General features: G+C 52.7%; 1 protein-coding gene and 1 non-coding gene across 5 annotated transcripts in view; both read left to right on the forward strand.

Annotated features, from left to right (window-relative positions):
• TESC (tescalcin) overlaps positions 1–24,937 on the forward strand; it is a 60,758-nt gene that overhangs the window by 5,449 nt on the left and 30,372 nt on the right. The window contains exon 1 of one of the 4 annotated variants that reach the window (XM_081802133.1): positions 404–665. The exons of 2 other annotated variants lie outside the window; for them this stretch is intronic. In XM_081802133.1, the coding sequence (XP_081658259.1) occupies positions 659–665 (7 nt within the window). In that variant the 5' untranslated portion in view covers positions 404–658. Of the gene's footprint in view, positions 1–403; positions 666–8,499; positions 8,651–24,937 lie in introns of those variants that run through there. One more of the 4 variants, XM_081802132.1, reaches the window with a different exon arrangement.
• On the forward strand, positions 4,460–4,532 carry TRNAE-CUC (transfer RNA glutamic acid (anticodon CUC)). Its single transcript has one exon. It is a non-coding gene; the product is annotated as a tRNA-Glu (tRNA).

A 24,937-nucleotide genomic window follows, 5' to 3' on the forward strand; every position in this document is an offset into this window, starting at 1 on the left:
GCCCTCCCCCGACCCTATTCTAAGTCTCAGGGCCTCTTCTAGGCCCAGCCAGGGTCATCCTTGCGGCGTGACCTTGACCTCTCTGAGCTTCCTCCCTGGTGAAAATGAGAGAGTGGAGCTAGCCAGTTGGAGGGAGCTCTTCAGTTCTGCCTTGAGCCTTCCAACTTGGCTCCCTTCCAAGGTGATGTAGGGAGGGCGAGGGGGCTTGCTTTCAGGGTTTCTCCCAGCAGCCCCGTCTGCCAGGTCAAAACTCTGAACCCTGCCCAGGATTTGCACCTGCCTCCACACACAGTCAGGGATTGGGAAGCCCCCAGAGCACCTGTCTCCCCACCCACCCTCGCCCTGGAGTCTCTGGCACAGGGGGAAGGCCCCCCCACTCCCGCCCCCGGCATAAAGGGCCTCCCGCCTTCCCATCACACGCTTATCCTTTTTGTTCATGAAGCGGGAGAGCTGGATCTGGTTCCTATCTCTGCTCTCCACAGCCGGCCCCAGGAGAGGTTTAAGAGACAGAGCCCAGAGTGGACATCTGGGAAGGGCGCCCAGTCAACAGGAGCAGGCCCTGAGCTCTGCTGAGTCAGCGTGGCAGCCGTGAGGCCCTGGGGCCACCTCCTACCCGAGCCTCCCAGCCTCCCTGTGCCCTCTGCCGCCTGCTGCCCAAATGGGAGGTATGTGCCGTGTCCTCTCCCGAGTAAGCCCCAAATTATTGACTGCGCCAACTCAGAACCCCAACGTGTATTTATCATCCTGCCTTCCAGGCACTCAGCTGGGGTCTTGCTTGAACATGCAGCTGTCCCAGAGGGAAGGGAGGGAGGGAAGGGAGGGAGGGAAGGGGGGAGGAGACGGCTGTATCTTCTCCCCACCCCCACCCCCTGGCTGGGGAAGCAGGTGGCAGGGTCCTTTCCTGGCCAGTGGTCCTGCCCTCCCGGCCAGCTCGTGGTCCCCCAGGTGGCTGGCTCCACATCCAGTCCCTGCCCTGTCACCTCCCAACACACCGGAGGTGGGGACCTGCCTGAAGGCCAGGCAGCCAAGGGGACAGTTAGCAAAAGCAGAGAATGTGCCAGAAGCTAATTTTCCTCACGGTCTGGTGGTACAGGACTTCTTCATGTGTGGTCCTCAGATGATCTGCCTCAGAAACAACTGGAGCCCTTGTTAAAATGCAGATTCCCAGGCCAGGCCCTTTCCACAAGGAATCCTGAGGCACACAACCGTGTTAAGAACCAGCCATGTGGCGGCCAATAGCTTGGACTCTCCGAGCCCGTAGTTCCTTGTGCGTCTAATGGGAAAGGAGAGGAATGCAGAATGCACATCCCACAGTGTTGTCCGAGGATTCAGTGAGGTAATAATATAGAGAAAGTGCTTAGCACTCGGTAAAGGGTATCCCGGGGTCATTACTCAGCAGCAGAGGGAAATTACAGCAGACTGATTCAGCAGATGGAAGAAATAGATGTTCCATTTTTTTTTTTTTTTAAAGATTTTATTTATTTGACAGAGACACAGCGAGAGAGGGAACACAAGCAGGGGGAGTGGGAGAGGGAGAAGCAGGCCTCCCACTGAGCAGGGAGCCCCATGCGGGGCTCGATCCCAGGATCCTGGGATTATGACCCGAGCCAAAGGCAGATGCTTAACGACTGAGCCACCCAGGCGCCCCTAGATGTTCCATTTTTTTCCTTTGTGCCAGCTCTGTAACTTTCAGTGGCGATACCTGCAAGAGGTCTCTGGTTCACAGGCCAGGGGATCGGACCCACCAGAGCTCCGTCACTTACGAACCACTTGAACTTGAGCATGTGATTTGAGCCCTATGGAGCCTCGGTTTCCACATCTACAAAGTGGGAATGCTAGATGGCCAAATCCCCCATCATTTGGCTGTGGTGGCTAAATGAGACACTTTAAGGAAAGCCACACAGTTACTCAAATGTCCCTCAATGGGTGAATGAATAAGTAAAATGTGGTCTACTCATACAATGTTACGTCATCTGGCAATTAAAAGGAATGCAGGACTGACCCACACCTCAACATAGGTGAACCTTGAAATCATCATGCTAAGTGAAAGAAGCCAGACACAAAAGGTCCCATATTAGAGACTCTACTTATATGAAATGTCCAGAATAGGCAAATCCATAGAGACAGGAAAGTGATTAGTGGTTGTCAGGGGCCAGAAGATGGGTGATTGTGGGGTGATAGGTAAAGGGTGTGGGATTTCTTTTGGGGATGATGCAAATGTTCTAAAATGGATTATAGCGATGGTTGCCCAACTCTGTGAAGATAGGGAAAACCACTGAGTTGTGTACTCAAGCTGGGGAGTTGCCTGCTATGTGAATTACATCTCCATATAGCCATTATCAAAAATAAAACATCTACCTGGGAATCACCTGGCATTCCCATTTCAAATGCATTCCTGGGCCTCTTGAGTCTGAACCTGTTGGGGGAGGTCCAGGAATCTGAGTTTAAATAAGAACACCCGGTGATTTGCCTGCATACAGAATTTAAAGAACCATCCCTCCGGGAAGACAGTTTGCTCAACGCTGGTTTCCGTGGCACGGGGGTCTTGCTGGTGCAAACCCACTGTCCATTAATTTCCTACAGCTCCTGTAACAAATGACCCCAAACTTGACGGCTGGAAACAAATGACCCCAAACTTGATGGCTGGAAACAACACAAATGTATCATCGTACAGTTCTGGAGGTCAGAAGTCTGAAATGGGTCTCCCTGGGCTAAAATCAAGGTGTCAGCCCTACTGTGTTCCTTTCTGGAGGCTCTCAGGAAGAAGCTATGTCCTTGCATTTTCCAGTTTTCCCAGTTACCTGCGCGCCTCGGCTCGGGGGCCCTTCCTTGAATTCCAAGCTAGCAATGCCCAGTGGAGTCTTTTCCACATCACATCACTCTTGACTCTGACCCCCTGCCCCGCCTTCCTCTTTCACATACAAAGACCCTCGTGATCACATGGGAGCCACCAGCCACAGTCTGGGGCCATCTCCGTCCTCCCCCAGCCCCCAGCCCTCTGCAAAGCCTGCCCTGCTGCCCCGTGTGCAGCTGTGGTGAAGTTAAAATAGATCTGGGGCCCCTGCCACATCTTTCTGTCTGGTGAGCTTGTTTCTCGGACAACAGCGTCGAGTTTGAAGCCCATGCAGGGACAAGCTTCCATCTGCCCCCTGCAAATTCCAGTAATCGGTCACTATTTATAATTATATAAACAAGAGAAAAACATGCTCAAGCCGCCCTCCCCAAAGAGCCTCCGTCTCCATTTTTAGGCGGCCAGCCCTCCCACTCGCCCTGGAGCTGCGACCCTCCACGGTCTGGGGGCCGGGCTCCGGTCCCCCATTAGGATGGAGAGGCTGGGGCAGCGGCTTGAGTGCAGCCCAGGAGGGGCGGGGGCGCTTCACTGGGAGCTGAGGATTTCGGGGGACTTGGTCACCCAGAAAATGATTAAATAAGGGGGCATAAGGGGGAAATTCGAGTGCAAGTTCCGACGATTTGTCTCACGAGGTATCGTGGGGGAGGAGAGCAACGGAGAGAGGAGAGTCAGGCTGGCTCTAAAGTCCTGGATCTCGTCCCCCGAGAAAGGGAGTGGACAGTTGGGGGGCCGGCCCTTTCACCCTTGCTGAATCCTCTCTAGCAAGATGGGGCTGGGGAGCATCAAGGTTCACAGGGCAAAGCAAGCAACCCCTGGGTTACACAGCCAGGAATGGCTGAGCCCTTGCAGGGGATCCAAAGCAGAGTCAAGTCTATGCTAGAACATTGTCACCCAGGGTTCGCCTAAAAGATCAGGGTGCCTCAGGCAAGAAAGGATTGTTTACAAGATAACCAAAAGGACAGCTTGAATTCAAGAGGCAGATGGGAGATGATTCTTCTCTGATTCCATTCACGAGACCAACATAAGGAGCCTTAATGAGCTTAAGAGAAAAACTGCCCATGTCAGAGCCCAGACAGAGATGTGGGCGTGAGGCACCTGCAGGGTTTCCAACCCTGGACAGATTTTATGGGAGCATCACTAATCCTTATTTGTTTGAGACGGTTTAGGTGTAGTCTTCCCTAAGTCAGAGGCTAAGCAAGGGGGCACTTGCATTCCCTGTACATTTCCTTAGAATCAGGAGCCTGAAGATTAAGGGAAGAGTCTTGTTGCTCCCAGAACATTGCCGAGCCTTGGGAGTAACCCTAAGTGATTAGAGGGATAGGGAATCGAGACATGTATTATAGGAACTGCCATTTATCCAACTTCATATCTGTACTCTGATTCTGGTTTACCACAAATTCTGTGAATACCTCAGTGTTCCCATCAATAAAATGGGCATGTATTGGGTGCCTCTCCTCCAGACTCCCACAGCAGCCAGTATCCTATTAGTGTGCTGTGATGGTCTGTTTATATCTTTCCTTCCTGACTCTGGGATCCCCTGAGGTCAGAGACTGGCTCCTTTCCTGTAGTATTTAAATTCCTGGCACTCAATCGTGAGTGAATGGGGGCGCCTGGCTGGCTCAGTCAGAAGAGTGTGTGACTCTCAATCTCAGGGTCATGGGTTCAAGTCCCACTCTGGGCGTAGAGATCACTAAATAAATAAACTTTAAAAAAAAATAGTGAAGCCTGCTTCTCCCTCTCCCACTCCCCCTGCTTGTGTTCCCTCTCTCGCTGTGTCTCTCTGTCAAATAAATAAAAAATTTTTAAAAAGTTTAAAAAAAATAGTGAATGAACATATGAATAATAACAGTCTACTGTGTAATGGTGTGACATTTGGCTCCGACTGGCTTGCAAGATCGCATTGTCAGACATTCAGGAACTTTGCAAGCCCCTTGTCAAATTACTGGTAGCTTGAAATTGACATGGGGGCATTATTTACACCCTGGAAATAGGCAAATGCTCCAAAGTAAGGCTTCCCCCTGCTTTACCTACACACGGCTGGACTAGATGGTACTTCCTCCGTTAGGCACTGTTTTAAGCACTTTACGAATATCCATATTTAATCCTCACAGCTACCCCGAGGAAGGCACCAATATTATTGCCGTTTTACCGATGGGTAAACTGAGGCCCAGGGAGAGGACGGCACTTGCCCACATATGATTTGGGAGCCTCCCTAAAAGGAATGCAGGAGAGCCGCGGGAAGACCATCCTCGAAGGCTCTGGGTGCCGCTGCCCTTTGCGGACTCCCAGGTACCAGCCGCTCTAATCTCGGCCACCGGTTTTAATCAGCTCCTCTGGGAGAAGAGAGGCAGTTGCCTGGTGACTGAAGTGTTTTCCAGCCCTCAGAAGGTCACGCTGTGTGGGGGGAACCTGAAGATCCCCACACAGGGCGCCCCTCTTACAGGACTCCAGACAGCAGATGCAATCAGCCCAGCCAGACCCCACGCAAAGCTCCAGACCTCTTTCCTGCTCTGATGCTGACAGATCCGTCGCTGGGATTGAATTAAAGCCCTGTCGTCCTGGAACAGGCAGCAGCAGGCTTTGTGCGGTGGGGGGGTGGGGGGGAGGGAGGAGGGGGAGGGTGGGGAGAGCCCCTGCTGCGTATGTGCATCACGACCAGAGCAGGGGGGCAAGAGTCCAGGGCCCCCAAACCTCACGGATACAGCTGTCCGCCCAGTGTGTACGTCTGGCCTGTCCATTTGGGTCTGCAGTCGGGGAGGTAGTCATGGACTCCCTGAAGCTCGGTTTAAGGGATAACAGAGTCTTTTCAGGAACCATTCTGGCTCGAACATTCCAGATCTTTCTGGGCCCAAGTTAGCCCTTGTTTGACCCCTCTGCATTGTCACCTCCTGTGTGTCTGTCTGCCCATTCCTCCAGGAGCTTCTTAGGAGCCAAAGTGTGGCTCCTGATGATTCCTGGTTGTGGCCCTAGGACCCAGCCAGGTGCCTGAACACAGCAGGGCCTCAGTAAATGTGCAATGAATGAATGAAGGAGCGAATCCCCCTTGTGCCTCGGCCTCTCCACCTTCCCGGTGCTACCAGGAGCTCCTGATTATTTCTCCAAGGCTTGCCATCAGAAATCAATTCCCCTTGATGACCACACCTCAGCCTTCCCCTCTTCCAGCTCCCTGCAGGCTGGTGAAGGTGGCTTGTTTGGCAGCAGACCCAGGAGGGTGGAGGGAGGCCCTGCGGAGGTCTCTCAGAGGAAGTGATCTGAAGAGGAAGACCCAGCCATAGGAAGAGGGAGGGGAAGAGAGTTCCAGGCGAAGGGGCAGGGGCCAGGACTCCTCTAGGAGCTGTCAGTGGTCAGTGGGGCTTGAGATGAAGGTGCCCGTGTAGACAGGTCACAGAATGAAAACAGGCTCCCTTCACCCCACCCACTGGGGGCCTCTTCGTGATCACCGAGGGGCAGAGCAGAGCCATGTGCACCCCCCCCCTCGCGGCCCCAGAGCACAGCCCCAGGGCTTTCTTCCCTACCCACCTGCACTGTCTCTAGCTCTGGGAGCAGCTAGGCTAAGGGGGAGGGGGTGCCATCCCGAACATGCTATTTTCAATCTCTTCAGCAGCAAGCCCCATCATTTAATCCTTGGATAATTTAATATAATAAAATTCCAGGAACTGGTGTTTTACATCAGAATAAAATTGTGTCCAGCAGTGGTGGGTCATTCCCAAGGGGCCCGAACCCCTTTCCTGACCCTGAGGTCAATCTGGGTGTCTCGATTCCTTCTGCCTTGAAATGCAAGCTCTGGGTCCAGTTAACTCAGACCAGCTGATGCCCCACAGCCCGCACTTCCCCAGCTTGGCTACCTCAGCCCTGCCCAAGGAGGCTTTTGAAATGCAGATTCCAGGGACGCCTGGGTGGCTCAGTCAGTTAAGCATCTGCCTTTCGCTCAGGTCATGACCCCAGCGTCCTGGGATCCAAGCCCCACATCTGGGTTCCTTGCTCAGCAGGGAGCCTGCATCTCCCTCTCCCCCCTACTCCCCCTGCTTGTGCTCTCTCTCTCTCTGACAAATAAATAAATAAAATCTTAAAAAAAAAAGACATGCAGGGGCACCTGGGTGGCTCAGTCGTTGGGCGTCTGCCTTCAGCTCAGGTCATGATCTCAGGGTCCTGGGATCGAGCCCCATGTTGTGCTCCCTGCTCAGTGGGGAGCCTGCTTCTCCCTCTCCCTCTGCTGCTCCCCCTGCTGTGCTCTCTCTCTTTCAAATAAATAAATAAAAATCTTTATAAAAAAAAAAAAGACATGCAGATTCCAGGGACTGCTGCCACTCTTTCAAAGCCAACAGAGTGTAATGGGCAGCTGGACTTTCCACCAGGAGGGGGGGCTCATTCTGCAGCTCTGGCTGGGTTCAGGATTCCCCCCCACTCCCCCCACCCAGAGGTTCTGTAGTCTATAGGTATGCGCAGTTGGTTCTCAGCACCCCGTCCCCAGTGCCCTGTGAAACTCATGTACATGGGCCCACCTAGGTCTTTGTGAACACCAAAGGACCCATGTCCACCCCGCCCCCAGCCCTGTCACAGAGCCTGGCACCCAGGACATTACACTGAATACAGGCCAAACATGGATGGCCGCATCACAAGGCACTGTGGAGCGCAGTGGTCTGGCCTTGAGAACCAGAAGATGTTGACTTTGAATTTCTGCCCTGGCTGTGTGACCTTTCTGAGAATCAGTTCCTCCCTTGTAAAATGGACAGGATTCCAAAGCAATTGCTTTGTGCGGTGTCCCATGGCAGGCCCTTCTGATGGACAGCTCATTAACTATTATTGTTCTCATTTTAAGTAGAAGGAATCATGGTCAAACAGGTGGCAGGATGGGCCAGGGTCATCCAGCCTGACCACAGAATCCAATTCCTTAAGCCAACTTAAGGCAAAACTTCTCCCAGGAGGCTTGGGGAACTACCTGCATTACATTCTCTGGGCGGTTTGAAAGGCAGCCTCCCGGGCCCTGCCTGAGCCAGAATGGGGATGGGGGGGCAGGGCCAGGAAGCTGCCTGCTCCTCAAGTTCGGAAAACTCCCGCACCCCAAGCTCCTGGGCTGCGCCACTAGGATGGGCCGCTCTGGCACGTGGTGTGTCCACTTCATCAAGGTGCTGGGAGGGGCCGAGGGGCTTTCCTGGAATGAGCCAAGCGAAGCACCTTGTGCGCATTTAAGGTGGATTACTATTATTATATTACCTTTATTGCTGTTCACCAGAGAGCTAATTAATGCTGGCTATATTTCTTCACTGTCCCAGGTGAGTTTCCCTTCTGAGATCTGGGAGGATGTGTGATGGAACCGGGGTGGGGGTGGATATGGAGCCTCCCCAGGGTCCGCCCACCTACACCCCAACTCTGTTCACACCTGACTCTTTCCAAAGCCGGCAGGGGTGCGGAGGCGGGGAGGCGCGAGGAGCACGGCCGCTGCACGGGGGGGACGGGGGAGGGGAACCTTGGTGGTGGGCATCTAGGTCCCGCACTCCCTTCCACGCCTCCCCGCCGTTTCTGGCCCGGGGCCGAGCGCTCCCCCATCCCCGCAGTGCGCGAAGCCGGCGCGCGCTAGGACCGCGGCGCGCCGCCCTCCGCCGCTATAAGAGGCCGCGCTCGCGCCCCACGCGGAACCCGCGGCTCAGACCCGTCCCCGGCGTCCCGACCCGCGCTGGACCCGAGGCCGGACCGGCCGCTGCGCAGCCGACGCCAGCCCGGGGGCCCCCGCCGCAGGCACCATGGGCGCTGCCCACTCGGCGTCCGAGGAGGTGCGGGAGCTCGTGGGCAAGACCGGCTGTGAGTATCCTGCGGGGACACGGGCGGGAACCGCCGGCCGGCTGGCTCGGGGCTCCCAGCCCACGGCCGCCCGCCGGGCTCCGCGCCGCCGCGCTGTGTGACCTTGGGCTAGTAGCTGGCCCTCTCTGCGCCTCAGTCTCCCCCTCCTGCAAATGGGTTCCCGCCGGCCACTTTGCCGGCTGCGGCGAGGAGCTCCGCGGCGATGCTGAGTAAGTGCCTCGGCGCCCGCGGAGTTGGCAGGGAACCCCCGGGCCTGGGGACTGCGGACCCGGGTGGGAAGCAGGGCCCGGCTCCCCCAGGGCAGGGCTGGCGTCCCGGCTCGGAGGGCGAGAGCCCGGGCCGCCCAGCTGGTGTGCGCGCTCCGCACCTGAAAGTCGTTCGGGTTCGCGAGGCGCAGGGGCCGGAAAGTTTTGAAGTCGGCGGGACCTGGGTGGCAGCCGGGCTCGGGCATTCCCCGGCCGTGTGACCTCGGGCGGCCGAGCCCGTCCCCCTGCGCCTCTCTTCGTCCTCCCATCTGTAAAGTGGGTTCATCGGGTCCACTTCCCCGGGTAGCGGGTGGCGCCCGCGGAGCACTTGGCCGGAGCCCGACGACCTTCCTCGAGCTCGCCCGGACTCCTGGGACCTGCATCCGGCCCGAGGCTGGGCGCACGGAACGGCCGCGCCGCGGGGCCGACCTGGACGCAGGGAAGTGACGGTGGTGGCGTTTGTCCTCCCCAGTCCAGCCGGGCTGGGAACTTGACCCTGGCCTCTGACCCTGGGCTGGGAGCTTGACCCTGGGCTCTGACCTCGGGGTGCCGGGTTCTGTTACGGGCTGTGGAGGGGTGTGTGGACCAAAGACAGAGGGAGACCAGGTGAGGGGGAAACTGGACAGGCGGATGTGAATCGTGCCAACACCACTTCCTGGCTGTGTGACCTTGGGCTAGTCACTTCATCGCTCGGTTTCCTTCTTTCTAGAATGGAAGTTCTCCTAGTACCTGCTAGATGATTAAGAAAGAGCGCAGATGTTATTTCAAGGAAGGACCTGGCTGGCTCCTGGCACCTGCTTTGACTTTAGGGCAGCCAGCCAGGTCCATAATTGATCACCTGGGTGGGGGTGGGGAATGACCCAACCACTTGTGCCAAGGCTGAAAGGCGACCCTGCTGACTCCTAATCTAAACACTTCTGTCCAGGAGAATTGGGTGAAAATTACAGAAAGCACCTCAATACCTGGTCTGGGTGCGTGGGTGTGTGTATACACTCGTGCATCACGTACACATGTGTTATGTTTTACCATGTGCAATCACAGAATTATCTACGACTGGAGGGGGAAAAAACTGTAGTATATATAAATGGAACACTTAAAAAAAAAAAGTGATAAGAGCATATATTTGTAATTGCTTTGTTTGCATCAAGGACCCTGGAAGGATCCACAAGGAAGTAAGAAGAGTGAATACTTGCAGACTGGGTGGAAGGGACGAAGAGGGACTGAGGTTTCACTGTAGATTTTTTTTTTATAGTTTCATTTTGAACCATGTGTGAATATAAAAGTTTTGAGTCCAGTTTAACCCCAAGGCTCACGTGAGAAAGGAGGTAGGGTTCCCCTCCTCCTTTCTTGGATTTCCCCTGGTTCTGTTAGTTGAGCTCTTGTTGCCTTGTGTCTGCACTGGTGGAAGTCAGGGCTCTCTGAGGCTGGGATTTCTGCCAGGGTGGCAGCCCCCCACGCAGGCAGTTGGGGGGAATGCTGTCTGGTGGTGAGTTTGGCAGGTGCTGGGACCTCGGAGCATGCTGGGAATCATGTCCCGTTTCCTGGGTCCGGTCTCCCGTGGGGAAGACGGATGCTGAGTGTTCCCCCCCGTAGCCTTCCTACAAGTGGCTGATGGGGCTTCCCTTCTAGCTGCCTGGGATTCCGGTTCATACCCCAAAGGAGGGGAGGGAGATGGGGCCGGGGGCGCATCAGGAAAGGGGCTGTGAGGTCTGACCAGAGGGGAGAAGGAACGCCTTCAGCTCTTGGAACTTTAAATAGGAGGAAAGTTCCCCCTTGTCCTCTGAAAGGGGCTGGCACAGTCTGGGCATTTTAACCCATTCGGCAAGTATTGATGGACCGAGGACTTGGGGATTTAGAGGTGACCCTAAGAGGCTGATGTTCCTGAGGGGAGACACACAGTGGTGTGAGAGTCAGGGGAAGGGCAGGGAAACATTTCTTTAGGGAGGACTGGGAGAGCTTCTCTGAGGAGGCGAAAATGGGGAACAGAAGCTCCAATAAGAAGGAACCAGCTCCACAAAGATCAGCGGAAAGTGCAGTTTGGGGCAGATGGAATGGTAAATGCAAAGGCCCTGTGGTGGGAAGACTTTGAGGACAATAAATGAGAATAATAGTATGGGATGCTGATGCAGCCAGAGTCAGGGCTCAGCTGGTGGGGGGAGCCTGATTTAAAGGATCTTGCTGGGTAGGTGGCTTTGGGCAAGTGTTCAGTAGTACTGGCCATGTTTTTAAACCCATTTGTAGGTCTCCATCACTCTAAACCACAGCGAAGAGTTAAAGCTTGGCCCACTTCTTCCTAGCTGCGTGACCTTAAACAAGTCATTTTACTTCTGAGAGCCAGTGTCCCCATCTGGATCCTCGGGTGGTTATATGGATTGAGTAAGATGATGTACATACACATATGTGAGGTTCTTGGCTCGGCATGGGAACGTCCGCTCCCAGGATCCTGCTCCTGCAAGAATCCTTGGGAAACATTCAGCCTAAGGCGCACTCAGCCAGGGAACAGACTGTGTTGCTGGGTTCCCCCTGCCTCTTTGCGCGGACCAAGATGGTCCCTAATTTGAAGAGTCAGCCTGGTCCCTTCCTGAGGGCTCCCTCTGGAAATGATGAGCAGGATGGTGGTGATGGACGTCATTCCTTGAGCACCAGGCTCTGTGCCGAACCCTCGGCATGCACTCTGCTGGAATCTTCATAATAACCCTCCGTGGAAGGTGGCAATATGGCCGTTTTACAGATAAGGAAGCTGAGGCTTGGAGGGGTAAAGCAACTTGCAGCCCCACAGGTCACTAAGTGGGGGAGTAGGGGGTCAGAGGATCCCCAAGTCCATTTCCTGCCAGCACCGTGCCTTCACCGCAATTGGGAGTTGCCTCTCCGATTTCTAGGAACGCAGAAGGGTAGGAACAGCCTGCACATCTATTTTTCTCACTTCTGGGCCTTTGTGCAAGCCACTCCCTCTGCCTGGAGAACTCTTCACTTGACTGTCCGTAATTCGGGGTTTACGTAAAGGGTATACTTCTGTAACCAGCAGCCAGGTTAAGATTGCAAACATTTTCTCTTAGCCCTGTCTGTTCAGGAAGCCCGCGCTCTTCCTCATTCGGGGCTCGGCTCCCCATCCTGCCTACTCTCCGTCCGGCCTTTGAGGGTTAACGCGCGTCCTTGAGACTCCCGAGGCCCCTGCGTTCCCTCCCATAGTAGCACACACCACCCCATGTTAGAGCTGTCCGCTCTGTCACCTGCCACCCCCTCGAAACTTGGAGCTTCCTGAGAGCAGGGAGAAGGTGGCTTGTTCACCTTGGTGTGTGTGCGTGATACTCACAACACAGGCGTTCATGCTGACCAGGTGGGGACCCCAGAGACTGTATAGCCCATGGAGTATTGCCTAGGAGCGTTGTGTCCAGGAGACACCCCTAGACACCCACCAGCCCGCCGTGGCTGCGCCAGCCCCCCCCTGGCACCAGGAGATGCATCCTGTGGGCTTCAGCACTGAGCCAGCCCCACCAAAAATAGGCCTGAGCACAAGCTTGCCCACGCAGGGCATCCTCAGAACTGCACGCCCACCTCCCCTTGCCTGTGAGAGTCTCATTGATTGATTTAAAACATAAAGTCTTCCCAAACATCTTCTCTGAGCCAAGAAGGCGGACTACCTAGAACGTTAAAATTCACATTGAACACCCGAGCTGGCCTTTCAGCAGGAACCGAGTGGAGCCCAGCATGTGTCCCGAGGTGTGAAGTGGACCCTCCCCCACAGGAAGACCGGCCCCTTGGGGTCACTCACCGAAGCCTGCTCCCCTTCACCACCTTGAGCTGGCCTGGAGGTGGCCATTTCCTGCCTCCCCCACCCGTGCCTGCTCCCGGGGCTGGAAAGGAAATAATAAGTGGAGGATTCTGGGAAAGGTGGAGGGTCTATTTTTTCCTTCAGGCTCCAAAACAGCTCCACAGGCCTATCCATGTAGATGCCAAGAAGCTGCCAGAAGGAAGAAGAAAAAACAATGTCCCAGATCTGGAGTTCAGACCTCCTAATGGTGACAGCGAGTGTTTACCAGGCGCCTGTCATTTGCCAAACACGGAGCTGAGCCGCGCTGTTTATCCGCAGCTGCTCATGCAACTCCCCCAGGAGCACCGTGGATTCCCAGTTTTCCGATGAGGACTCGGGAGCTCAGGAGAGCATGCCACTTGCCCGAGGCCACAGGCTGCCGAGAAGTAGAACTGGGATTCAGTTTCTGGTGTGATTCCCCAGACCTCCTCACTGGGGAGGGAACCGGAGGCCTGGGTGGCACCCCATTTTCTGTTGGGCTCTCGCCATTGGCCACTACTCGGCGGTTATAAAGTCCTCGAGTGGCCCCAGACCACAGCCTCGGCCTATTCGCCATGTGCCATGTTCCCTTTGGGTACCCAGGTGGGCCAGATACCTTCCCTGCCCTCCAGGAGCTCCAGGGGTGCGGGTGCACTGTCCGGTACTACTGAGCTCCTTGTGTCCCCCACTGAGGCACATAAAGCTAAGTGGCCAGTGAAGTTTGCCCTGTTCCCTTTGTGTTTCCTCTGGGTGGACTATGGCTTTTATCCTGGGGTCCTTGGGCAATCCCTAAGCCCCAGGAAATAGGGTGCACAATCGTGTCTGTGTCGCTCTGGGGGTGGGGAGGGAGCTCATTCCCCCAGGGCGCTTCAGGTTCTCAAAAACAGTGAAGATGGATTCCATTGTATGTAAATCGTACCTTAATACAAAAATAATTAAAAACAATTTTTTTTAAAGATTTTATTTATTTGAGAGAGAATGAGATAGGGAGCATGAGAGGGGGGAGGGTCAGAGGGAGAAGCAGACTCCCTGCTGAGCAGGGAGCCCGATGTGGGACTCGGTCCCGGGACTCCAGGATCATGACCTGAGCCGAAGGCAGTCGCCCAACCAACTGAGCCACCCAGGCGCCCCCCATTTTTTTTTTTTTTTTTAAGGAAAAATGAAAAACTGTCTCCCGGGCAGGGAAGAATAAGGGTGACTGTGAGGCCTGGGGAGGGTAGATTCCCCTCAGGCTGAGCTCTCAGCAGGGCGGGCTGGGGAGAAATGGTCTGGCGGTGTGGGCATAGTGGCCGAGACCATGGAAGGGAGGCTCCGTGGCCCCAGCCTTCCGGGGTACCCAGACACCTCCACCCCTAAATCCCTGGGTGCTCACAGTGTGGAAAAGAGTAGGCTGCTTTGGAAAGCTTTTGAAAGGGCCGAGTGGCAAGTGGACTTCATTGCTGGGCGCCCAGAAACACCCTTGTTTTGACCCATGCTGATATTTTGTACCCTGGCTGGGCCAGGACATCTCACCATTATAGCATATTGTTGCCAATTTACAGATGAGAAAACTGAGGCCCAGACATTTGAAGGGACTGCTCAGGGTCACTACCTTGAGTGTGGAACCCAAATTCAAAACTGCCTTTCCCAGGTGACCCAGACCCCATGCGATGTAGACTGAGACAAAGGGTCTGTATATCTGGGAGATGCAACACTGTTACCCTGTGACCTCATTAATAGGGTCCCACACACTTGTTGACGAAGTTGGAAGGGGGAGAATTAGACCCCGAGGCAGATAGGCTTGGTATCGTGTTATGGAAAGTTCTAGAATTGTGAGCTGCGCCCACGGAGGGCAAGCTCGGTGATGGGCAGTGTGAGGGGAGCCAGGGGCTCTGGGAGGAAGAGCAAGAACGTGCAGCCCCCTCTGTTTCCTGAAAGTAATTGGCAGTCCGCTCCAAGACGTCCTAACTTCGTGAATTAGTCGTGATCAGATCCCTTATGCGTCTTTCTTCCTCATCCCACCCCCAGCCCCACACTGGCAGGATATTTTTTTGTGAGTTGATGGCCCCCAGAATGCAGCCCAGAGTGTAATCAATGCTCAGACATGCCGTACGGACCGAACACCTCGAGTGTTGATAAGATGCCTTTCCTCTGGCAAAGTGCTTCAGTATTTGCTATCTCAAGCCAAGGGAATAAGGTGTTCTTGGCTCAGAAGCGCCCACCACTTTGGGGAGATCAGGCAGGGCCCCCTAGTGCCCATGCTGGTGGTACCAGGTGAGGAGGGGGCAGGGGGGAGGTACCTGGGCCTGCGAGCCATCCTGTCTCCTGTTGCAACTTTATTAATTCATAAAGCCAGAAGGTCGAGTGGGTGATCTCCGCTGGTGGTGGCAGCCACTGTAAGCGTGAGGACAAAAAGGCCCTTTGTTGTCCCAGCGGCGTGACCTTTGTGGATGGGCAGGCTGTCAGAAGTGGGTCTTCCGCTCCCTAGGAGGTGAGAAGGCTCCTTGAGGTCTCCGGGATCAGGTGACTCCGGAGGGTGGGCAGGTGGCCAGCAGGAGACCTCACTATTGGCACGGCCGAGTCCTACCTAGACCGTGGTGGAGAGAGAGAGTGGCTACCGTGAATGGCTTTCCCGGCACGCTGAGGTTGGAAGGGGCTTCCCTTTCTCCTGAGCGCTCATGCCGGGGTCCCAGTGGTCAATCCCAAGTAAGCACCCAGCACTCAGCGTACTTCACCCGCCTGGTGTTCCCAGGGGCTCTCTAGTCTTGTCCTCCCCTGCATCCCCCAAGACTGCAGCCAGGGTCCACATGGACATACACTGCCCTGCTACCCACCCCCCACTGTGGCCTTTACCAGCAGATAGTAAAGGCTTGAACTGTAGCCCACCTTTTAGTCTCTGGGCAACCACCTTGGCCGGCACACCTCCGTTTTCTCATCTGTCGAATGGGAATGTGTCACAGCGCTATTGTGAGGATTAAGTGAGCATCTTAGTAAAGCTCTTGACACACTGTAAGTGTTCAATAGTTGTTGGCAAGTACTAATAATTTTGATTAGAAACCTTACAGAAGCTGGCTACCTTTCTCCCTTTTAAGGGCAGTCTCTAACTTTACTAATTCCTTCCTTCCTTTTTTTTTTTTTTTGACATGGCTGCCATCTTTGACATGCCTGATGTTAATCTTTATCTTTCCCTCGTGCTGATGATCAGGGACCTTAACATGCTTTAGTTTGTGTCACTCTCTAGTATTTTTTTCTACATTTTTAGAACCTAATCATTGGTTTTATTATTGTTTTATGCAGACCCTATTAATTCTTGTAAAAGTTTTTCCTTATAGGTTTCATTTTCTTACATGATACACCTTTCCATAGATTTTTCAACGAATCTCTGTGAGTTGTCAGCTTTGTCTGAAAATGTCTAGATTTTGCCAGCATACACAGTTGATCATTTGGCTGGGTATAAAATTCTGCATATCTTCTCTCAGCACTTTGGTTTTGGTCTCTTGTTGCTGTTGAGAAGTCAGCTCTTTTGTCTAATTGATATTTTTTGGTAAAAGTCTGCTTTTGTACCTCTTTTTTTTTTTTTTTTTACTGCAGTGTGTCTAGGTGTGGATTTGTTTTATTTATCCTGCCTGGGAATGGTTTATGCTGCTTCATTCTAAAGAAGGCTTGTGAGGGCACCTGGGTGGCTCAGTCATTAAGCGTCTGCCTTCGGCTCAGGTCATGATCCCAGGATCCTGGGATTGAGCCCTGCATCGGGCTTCCTGCTCCGCGGGAAGCCTGTGTCTCCCTTTCCCACTCCCCCGCTTGTGTTCCCTCTCTCGCTGTATCTCTCTCTCTGTCAAATAAATAAATAAAAAATCCTTAAAAAAAAAAAAAAAAGAAGGCTTGTGTCTTACATTATGAACGTGTTCTTTCCCCTATCCCACTTATCTTTTTCTTCTTCAGTAATTCCTGTTAGAAATAAATGGGGTCATGTGATTCTATCCTGAATGCCTCTTTACCTCTCTTTCGTATTTTCTATTATTTATTGCTCTTTGCTGTCTTTGGGGTCATTTCCTTAGGTCCATCTTCCAATTCACTAATTCTCTCTTTAGGTGTTACAGTCTTTTTTTTTTTTTTTTTAAAGATTTTTATTTATTTGTCAGAGAGCGAGCACAAGCAGGAGGAGCAGCAGAGGGAGAGGGAGAAGCAGACTCCCCGTGGAGCAGGGAGCCCAATGTGGGACTCAATCCCAGGACCCTGGGATCATGACCTGAGCCGAAGGCAGATGCTTAACAACTGAGCCACCCAGGCATCCCTAGGTGTTACAGTCCTGCTGCCCCTTAAGTTTTTAAATTTTGATGACTTTTACTTTATTTTTATTTTATTTTTTTAAAGATTTTTTAAAGATTTTATTTATTTGACAGAGAGCACAAGCAGAGGGAGTAGCAGGCAGAGGGAGAAGCAGGCTTCCCGCTGAGCAAGGATCCTAATGCGGGACTCGATCCCAGGACCCTGGGATTATGACCTGACCTGAAGGCAGACACTCGACTGAGCCACCCAGGCACCCCTTATTTTATTTTTTTTTTTAAGATTTGTTTATTTTAGAGCGAGCAAATGAGCGGTGGGGAGGGGCAGAGGGGGAGAGAGTCTTAAGCAGATTCCACGCTGAGTGCAGAGCCTGATGTGGAGCTCGATCTCACAACCCTGAGATCGAGACATGAGCTGAAACCAAGAGTTGGACACTTAACTGACTGCACCACCCAGATGCCCCCCGATGACATAAAAAAAACATTTTATAAGTTCTATATGGTTTTTAGATTCACTGCTTTTGTCATAGAATAGTGTTCTTTCATTATGTGTAATGACTTAACGTTTACTGTATAGTCTCTTCTGTTTCACCCTCTTGGGGTGCCATTCCTTTTTAAAAATTTTTTTAAGTAAATTCTACCCCCAACATGGGTCAAACTCATGACCCTGAGATCAAGAGTCAGATGCTCTACTGACAGAGCCAGGCACCCCCCCAATTTTTTTATTTTAAAAAATTTATTGGGGTGCCTGAGTGGCTCAGTTGTTGGATGTCTGCCTTCGGTGCGGGTTGTGATCCCAGGGTCCTGGGATCGAGCCCCGCATTGTGCTTCCTGCTCGGTGGAAGGCCTGCTTCTCCCTCTCCTACTCTCCCTGCTGTGTTCCCTCTCTCGCTGTCTCTGTCAAATAAATAAAATCTTTAAAAAAAAATAAAAAATTTATTAAAGTGTAGTTGATCTACAACATTAATTTCAGATATGCAACATAGTGATTTGCCAACACTACTCTGTGCTCACCAGGATAAGTGTAGTTACCGTTTGTCACCATCCAGTGTTACTACAATCTTATTGTCTCTGTTCCCCATGCTGTACCTTCCATCTCTGAGACTTTGCTTTTCTCCTTTTTTTTTTTTTTTTTTTTAAGATTTTATTTACTTGGTCAGAAAGAGCACAAGCAGAGTGGCAGGCAGAGGGAGAAGCAGGCTCCCCGCTGAGCAGAGAGCCTGATGCCAGACTTGATCCCAGGGCCCTGGGTTCATGACCTGAGCTCAAGGCAGATGCTTAACCTTAGACTGAGCCACCCAGGTGTCCCTGAATTCATTTATTTTTTTAAAAGATTTTATTTATTTATTTGACAGAGAGAGACAGTGAGAGAGGGAACACAAGCAGGGGGAGTGGGAGAGGGAGAAGCAGGCTTCCTGCCGAGCAGGGAGCCCGATGCGGGGCTCGATCCCAGGACCCTGGGATCATGACCTGAGCCGAAGGCAGACGCTTAACGACTGAGCCACCCAGGTGCCCGAATTCATTTATTCTAATAGCTTTTTGGTGGACTGTTTAGGGTTTTCTATATATAGTATCATGTCTGCAAATAGTGACAGCTTTATTTCTTCCTTACCAATTTGGGTGCCTTGTATTTGTCTGATTGCTGCAGCTAGGCTTTCAGTACTATGTTGAATAAAAGTGGTGAGAAAGGAAAACCTTGTGTTGTTCCTGATCTCAGAGGAAAAGTTCTCAGGTTTTCATCATTGAGTATGATGTTAGCTGTGGGTTCTCCATATATGGACTTCATTATGTTCGGTTATATTCCCTCTAAATCCACTTTGTTGCGAGTTTGAATCATGAATGGGGATTTTGTCAGATGGGCAGGATGCTTTTTTGTCAGATGCTTTTTCTGCATCTGTTGATATGATCATATGCCCTTTATCTTTTCTCTTGTTAGTGTGATCTATCACTTTGATTGATTTGCATCCCCAGAACAAATCCCACTGATCGTGGTGGTGGTAACAAATTTAAAACAAGAAGGGTTCCGTTCCTTTTGTTAGTTGTGTCTGTTGATTCTCCCTTATGGTGGTTCATTTGCTCGTGTGGTTTGGTTTTTGATTATGAGCTCATGTTTGATTGGGCTGTCTCCCCTGGTTTTCACATCTTTCTGGAACTGTCTTCAGCTCCAGATTTATGCTGAGGCCAAACCAAGTGGAGAAGGGCTTACCCAAAATACCTCTCCTGTGAGAGTCCCTGGGTTATAGAAACACCTCACACAGTGCTTTGCATTTATTGTGCTAAGTCCCTGAGAACGGTCACTGGTCTAGAAACACTTTTTACATTAAGTCCTCAATTTGGCTTTCCTGTACCAGAGAGGATTGGTGTTTTCACCTGTGCATGGCACATGTGTGGTGTTTAATTCATCACAGAGGCTTCACCCCTTTCTTCTGGGCCCGGCCACCTCCTTAGCAGAGTCCACTTCCTTGTTGACTCTCTGAGACAGTAGGGAGTATTTTCTCTAGCCTGTCTTACATGGGGAAGCGGTCTTTCATGCTTCAGCTTTTTATTTTTATTTTTTTTTTCAGTAGGCTCCATACCCAGCATGGAGCCCAGCACGGGGCTTGAACTCACGGCCCTGAGAACAAGACCTGAGCTGAGATCAAGAGTTGGACGCTCTTGGGGCGCCTGGGTGGCTCAGTCGTTAAGCGTCTGCCTTCGGCTCAGGTCATGGTCCTGGGATCGAGTCCCGCATCGGGCTCCCTGCTCGGCGGGAAGCCTGCTTCTCCCTCTCCCACTGCCCCTGCTTGTGTTCCCTCTCTCGCTGTGTCTCTCTCTGTCAAATAAATAAAATCTTAAAAAAAAAAAAAAAAGTGTCGGACGCTCCACTGACTGAGCCACCCAGGCGGCCCTCTGCTTCAGCTTTGGACAGGAGTCTCACTTCTCGCTTACATAGAACCAAGGCCATTTCTGATGCTGGGCCACCTCAGCAGCATCTGGCACTCCTGCCCTGCTGGGTGTGCATTCCCTCCTTGGTTCTGGCCTTGCCAGGCCTCCCTCCCTTGCAGGGTTAATGGCGTAAGGGAGGTTTTTCTTCTTTTATCCAGTGTTTCAGGTGTCTCTAGTGCAATGGGGAGTCTGTGTTCATTCCATGTAGCAGGAACTGGACTTCTTTACCTAGTAAGCCTTCCTGCTTTTGGTAAGCCTCTCTCTCCTTGATGTGGCCCAGTCTAAATCTGGAGCTGAAGGTAGTTCTGGAATGATGTGAAAACCAGTTCCTTAGATGCTCCCAAAGACGCCCACTCTTCACATCTCTGCTGATTAGCTAGCTCCCTCCCCCCAGCCCCTTCCCCGTCTTTAGCCTTTTTATGAAAATGGAGACCTCGTCTCTTTAGTGACATGAATGCTATGTGTTCATTGTCCCCACTCATCCTCTCTTGGGGTGCATAGCCCGAGCGTGGGGTTGTATTAAAATAGATTTTAGAGCCCCAGACCCAGGTTCAAACCCCAGTTCTGCCGCTCATCTCAGCAAATGACTCAATCTCTCCGAGACTCGGGTTTATCTGTAAGGTGGGTGTGATAACTGCCCTCTGAGGCAAGCCCTGGATGAGGGTGAAATAAGATGATGTGCACCAAGCATTCGGCTTAGTTCCTGCCTCCGAGGAAATGCTACCACATGGCAGTGAGTATCGCTGCTATAAGGCAAATGGCGAAGAACAGAGCAGAGCTGTGGGAAGGTGAGCGTCGTTGAGCAAAGCACAGACTGTGTGATTTGAGAGTCATGCCCACCCACTCTGACAGTGTTCCAAGTTGTCTCATTGCTCATGAGAAGGAGGATCTTTTCTAAAGTCAAGTCACTTCATTCTGTCTCCGCTTCAGCTCCAGTCTTGAGAGTTGGAGGATTTATTCCATGTGGGACAAAAACCCTTGAGAGACCCCCCCCCACCCCAGGACCTGAGCTTAAAATTAAGGCCATCACCATGCTGGCCAGGGCCCGGCGCAGCTCCTGCCCAGAATCCCGTGGATCTTGCTCTTACGGACTGGGTTGAAGTTTGCGTGTCAAGGGCTCAAAGGTGCTGGATAAAAGGCCGCAGTTAACCTTCTTGTCGTTTCTTCTGCTTCAGAGACTAGAATTGGGTATGATCATTTCCTTTCAAGGCCGAGGGCACCCAAGTGCATCTTTGGTGTCTTTAAAAATCCCGGCTGCGAGGTGTGCTCTGTGACGTGTGCAGGCTGAGCGAGGGGTGCAGGTGAAGGAGAGAAGCAGGGCATCTGGGCACCAGGAAGCGTCTTCGGGGCGATGGGCAGGCGTGTGAGGGTGGGTCCCTTCCAGGCTCTCTCGGCTCTCCCTGTCCTCCCTCCCGAGGCCCAGGATTAGTTACTGCTTTGGCTGTAGCCCCAGGCAGCATGCAAAGTGCCTCTTCCCTCCCTCCCAAGCCAAGCTGAGCGGGGAGCCAGCCGAGGAGCCTAGTAGGTACCACAAGGTTCTTACTTCAGGGTCCTCATGATCGCTCTTGGGGCAACTCTGGTGTCTCAGCTCCTCCTGCCAGGTCCAGTGCAAGATGTATGTGATGTTTTTATTGGGGAGCAATTCACATAACCTGTAATTTACCATTTTCACCATTTTCGAGTATACTGGTCATGGGCATTAAGTGCACCCACGGCGTTGGGCAGCCGTCACCACGATCCAGTTCCAGGACAACATCGCCCCCGAAAGAGACTTCAGGCCCATTAGCTGCTCCTGAAATCCACCCCCGACCCCCACCGCGGCCCCTGGCAACCGCAAACTTACTTTCTGTCCCTATGGGTTCACGGATTTCGGAAGCTTCGTGTAAATGGCAGCACGCAGCCTTGCACGTCTGGCTGCTTCCACGAGGCATCGTGTCTTCGAGGTCAGCCGTGACTAGCAGGGGTCCTGCTGCCTGCCTGTCCGTGGCAGCATCGTGTGCTCTCTGCTCACCGGCTGATGGACGTTTGGGTGTTCCTACCTTTTGGCCCTTGGGCATCGTGTGCATGTGATTTTGATTGTTTTCCGATTGTTTTCTTCTTTTATCCAGTGTTTCAGGTGTCTCTAGTGCAATGGGGAGTCTGTGTTCATTCCATGTAGCAGGAACTGGACTTCTTTACCTAGTAAGCCTTCCTGCTTTTGGTAAGCCTCTCTCTCCTTGATGAACAGCCCTTTATTACCTCCGCGTTACGGGGCCGGGGCGGGGGGAGGCGGCGGCCTCAGGGGGCGGTTTAGTAGGACGTGGAGCCGGGGACTGAGCCAGCAGCCCCTGGCAGCGATGTCGTTAGCCCACCTTTCTGTCTGACCCGGCTCACCTCTGTGTTCTGGGACTTCGGCCGATGATGCTGGGCTTCCGGCCAGTCTGCCACGACACGGCGAGCAGGACAGCTTCGGGGGCCCCGGAAGCTGCTCGGTGTCCTGGGGCCCGCGGCAGGGTGGCACTCCTGGGGGAGAGGGAGAGGCAGGGGGAGCCCCTGGAGAGCGCAGGAGCAGACTTCCAGCTGCCCCTGCTCCTTGCAACTGCATTTTGAGCATGTGCCCCCCATTGCTCCCCCGTGGGCCTCTCAGTGGGTCCCCTGAGTCCTGTCCTTTGCATCCACCCTCCATTCTGTCACCAGGCACATGGGATCTTGTTGTCCCCGGCCTTAGCATCCTCTGTGAACTCGGGGTGAAGTCTAAATGCCTTAGCTCAGTGTATATGACCGCCATTACCTCCCCTTGCTCCCCTGTCCTTCGCTTGCCTTCCACCTGTGCGGAAAAACCCGGGGCTTCATGAGCTCTTCCCACTCTGCTTCTGCCAGCCCTGCCCTCCCCGACCTCACCCTCGCCTTCAGGATCCCATAAGGCATTGCCTCCCACCCCGTCTCTGTGGACTGGAAGCCTCTCTCCTACCCTGGTGCTCCTTGGCAGGCCGATAACCACGTTTACTATCCTGGATCCCAGCGAGGTGACGCCCGTTTCCAAGAGCTGAGGGCTCTGCCTTTTGTGTCTGCACCCCCAGCAGCTAGCAGGTGCCGAGCGAAGCAGAGGTGCTCCGTAAATGTCTCTTAGTGAGTGACGGGGCATCTGTCAGAGGGCTGAGTGACCCAGGCGGGCCTTCCCCTCCCCTGCGAGCCAGCATGGACTCAGGAAGGGGCAGGTGATAGTTTATGTGCCCTTTGTCACTGGACTTGGGGCCCTGGAAATAAAGGCTCAAGTAGTCTGGGTCACCCCATAATGGATGTGCTGAAGGCTGATATTCCATTTCTTCTTGAGTCAGATGAGGGAGTTCGGGCCTCGTGGGGGGATTTCACGCCCCTTTCTCTGCCCCCTCCCCATCTCCTCCCTCCTCATCCTTGGGGGTTGTCTCTGACCTCCTGGTCTGTGTGACCCTCCACCTGCCTGGTGACCCCTTGCTCAGCACAGCGAGGCTGTGAGCTGGTCCCTACCACCTGACAGGACCAGGCAGAGACCCCAGATCCATTACATCACTCCTCATCTCTCCCTATCCCAAACCCCGGAACCCCCTTAATCTGCTTTCTGTGGCTAGATTTGCCGATTGTGGACATTTGATATAAAAGGAATCCTACGATACGTGACCTGGGCCTGGTTTCTTTCTTTAGCATCGTGTATTCAAGGCTCCTCTGTTGGAGCATGTATCAGTGCTTTGTTCCATTAGGACCGAATCCCATTCCGCTGGACGGATGAGTGAACCCTGTGAATTACAGAAAAGTTAGAGGACAGATAAGCAAAAATAAGAGACAAGAGGAAGAGAGGAATGTCCTGTAATTCCACCACTTGGAAGCAACGTACTCTTTTGTTGTGTGTCTTTTCCTGTGGTCTCCTGTGCACACATGTATGTCATTATGAGCTTTCATATACATGAGATCTTGTGGCCTGTTGGTTTTTCCCTGTAGTGATATCCCATGAACGTTCTATGTTCTGAATTTTATTTTATACATATATGTATTTTTAAGTAAGCTCCATGCCCAGCGTGGAACCCAACACAGGGCTCGAACTCACGACTGTGAGATCATGACCTGAGCTGAGATCATGACCTGAGCTGAGATCGAGTTGGATGCTTAACCAACGGAGCCACCGAGGCGCCCCTCTAACTATTTTAAACATGTCTTTGAAGGTTGTGTAGTATTCTGTCTTCAGGACTCACCAGGATTTATTTCAACCAGTTTCTTTGTGGCTCACCATTTCCCCAGGCGTTTACTGTTTTAATAGGCAGTGATGAGGACTCAGACCTGTTTATCTCCGTACACTTGTCTGAGTTCCTCGGCTTTTGTTCCTCGGGATCAAGTTGCTGGTTGAAAGCCCAGATACCAGCGCTGTCCAGTACAAATACAGTGCAAGGTGGAATAATGCAAATTTTTTTTAGAAGCTGTGTATGTAAGGTAAACATTTTCTAGCAGCCATGTTTTAAAAAAGAAACCGATGAGGTTAACTTTAATATTTTACTTACCCTATTTCGTCTAAAATATTTCAGTGTATGACCAATATAAAAATTGAGACTCTCCGTTTGCATTGTTTTTTGTACTAAGTCTTTGGAAGCTGGTGTGTATTATACGACTCCCTGGACCCGCCACCTTGCAAGGGCTTAGTGGCCGCGTGTGCCTAGTGACTTGCAGGTATATACTTCCTGGTTTAAGCTTTTGATACAGAGTGACAGGTCACCCCCCTCCCCAACACACACACAAAGATTGGGCCAGTTAAACTCCCACCAGCCCCTGGAAGGGTGGGAAATCAACCCTCAGGTTGAAATCTGAAACCAAAGATAATGAGATCAACATGCCTATGCACCCAGGTGGCTGGGTCTCTCGTCTCCACGGCAACTGTGACCTCATGGGGACTTGGAGAAAGGGCTGAGCAAGGAACAGGGAAACCAGAAAAGCTTCCATCCTGGGAGCCCCCGAGGGGGGCCTTGCACACATGGAGCAGGTGCCTACAGGACAGACCCTCTGGGGGACCCCCGGACCTGAGGGTGCTTTGAAAGTCAGTTCATGAGGCCTCAGACGT

Source organism: Leptonychotes weddellii, chromosome 13 (assembly GCF_054177405.1).
Source record: "Leptonychotes weddellii isolate Sample4059 chromosome 13, ASM5417740v2, whole genome shotgun sequence".
In the NCBI taxonomy this organism is placed as follows: domain Eukaryota; kingdom Metazoa; phylum Chordata; class Mammalia; order Carnivora; family Phocidae; genus Leptonychotes; species Leptonychotes weddellii.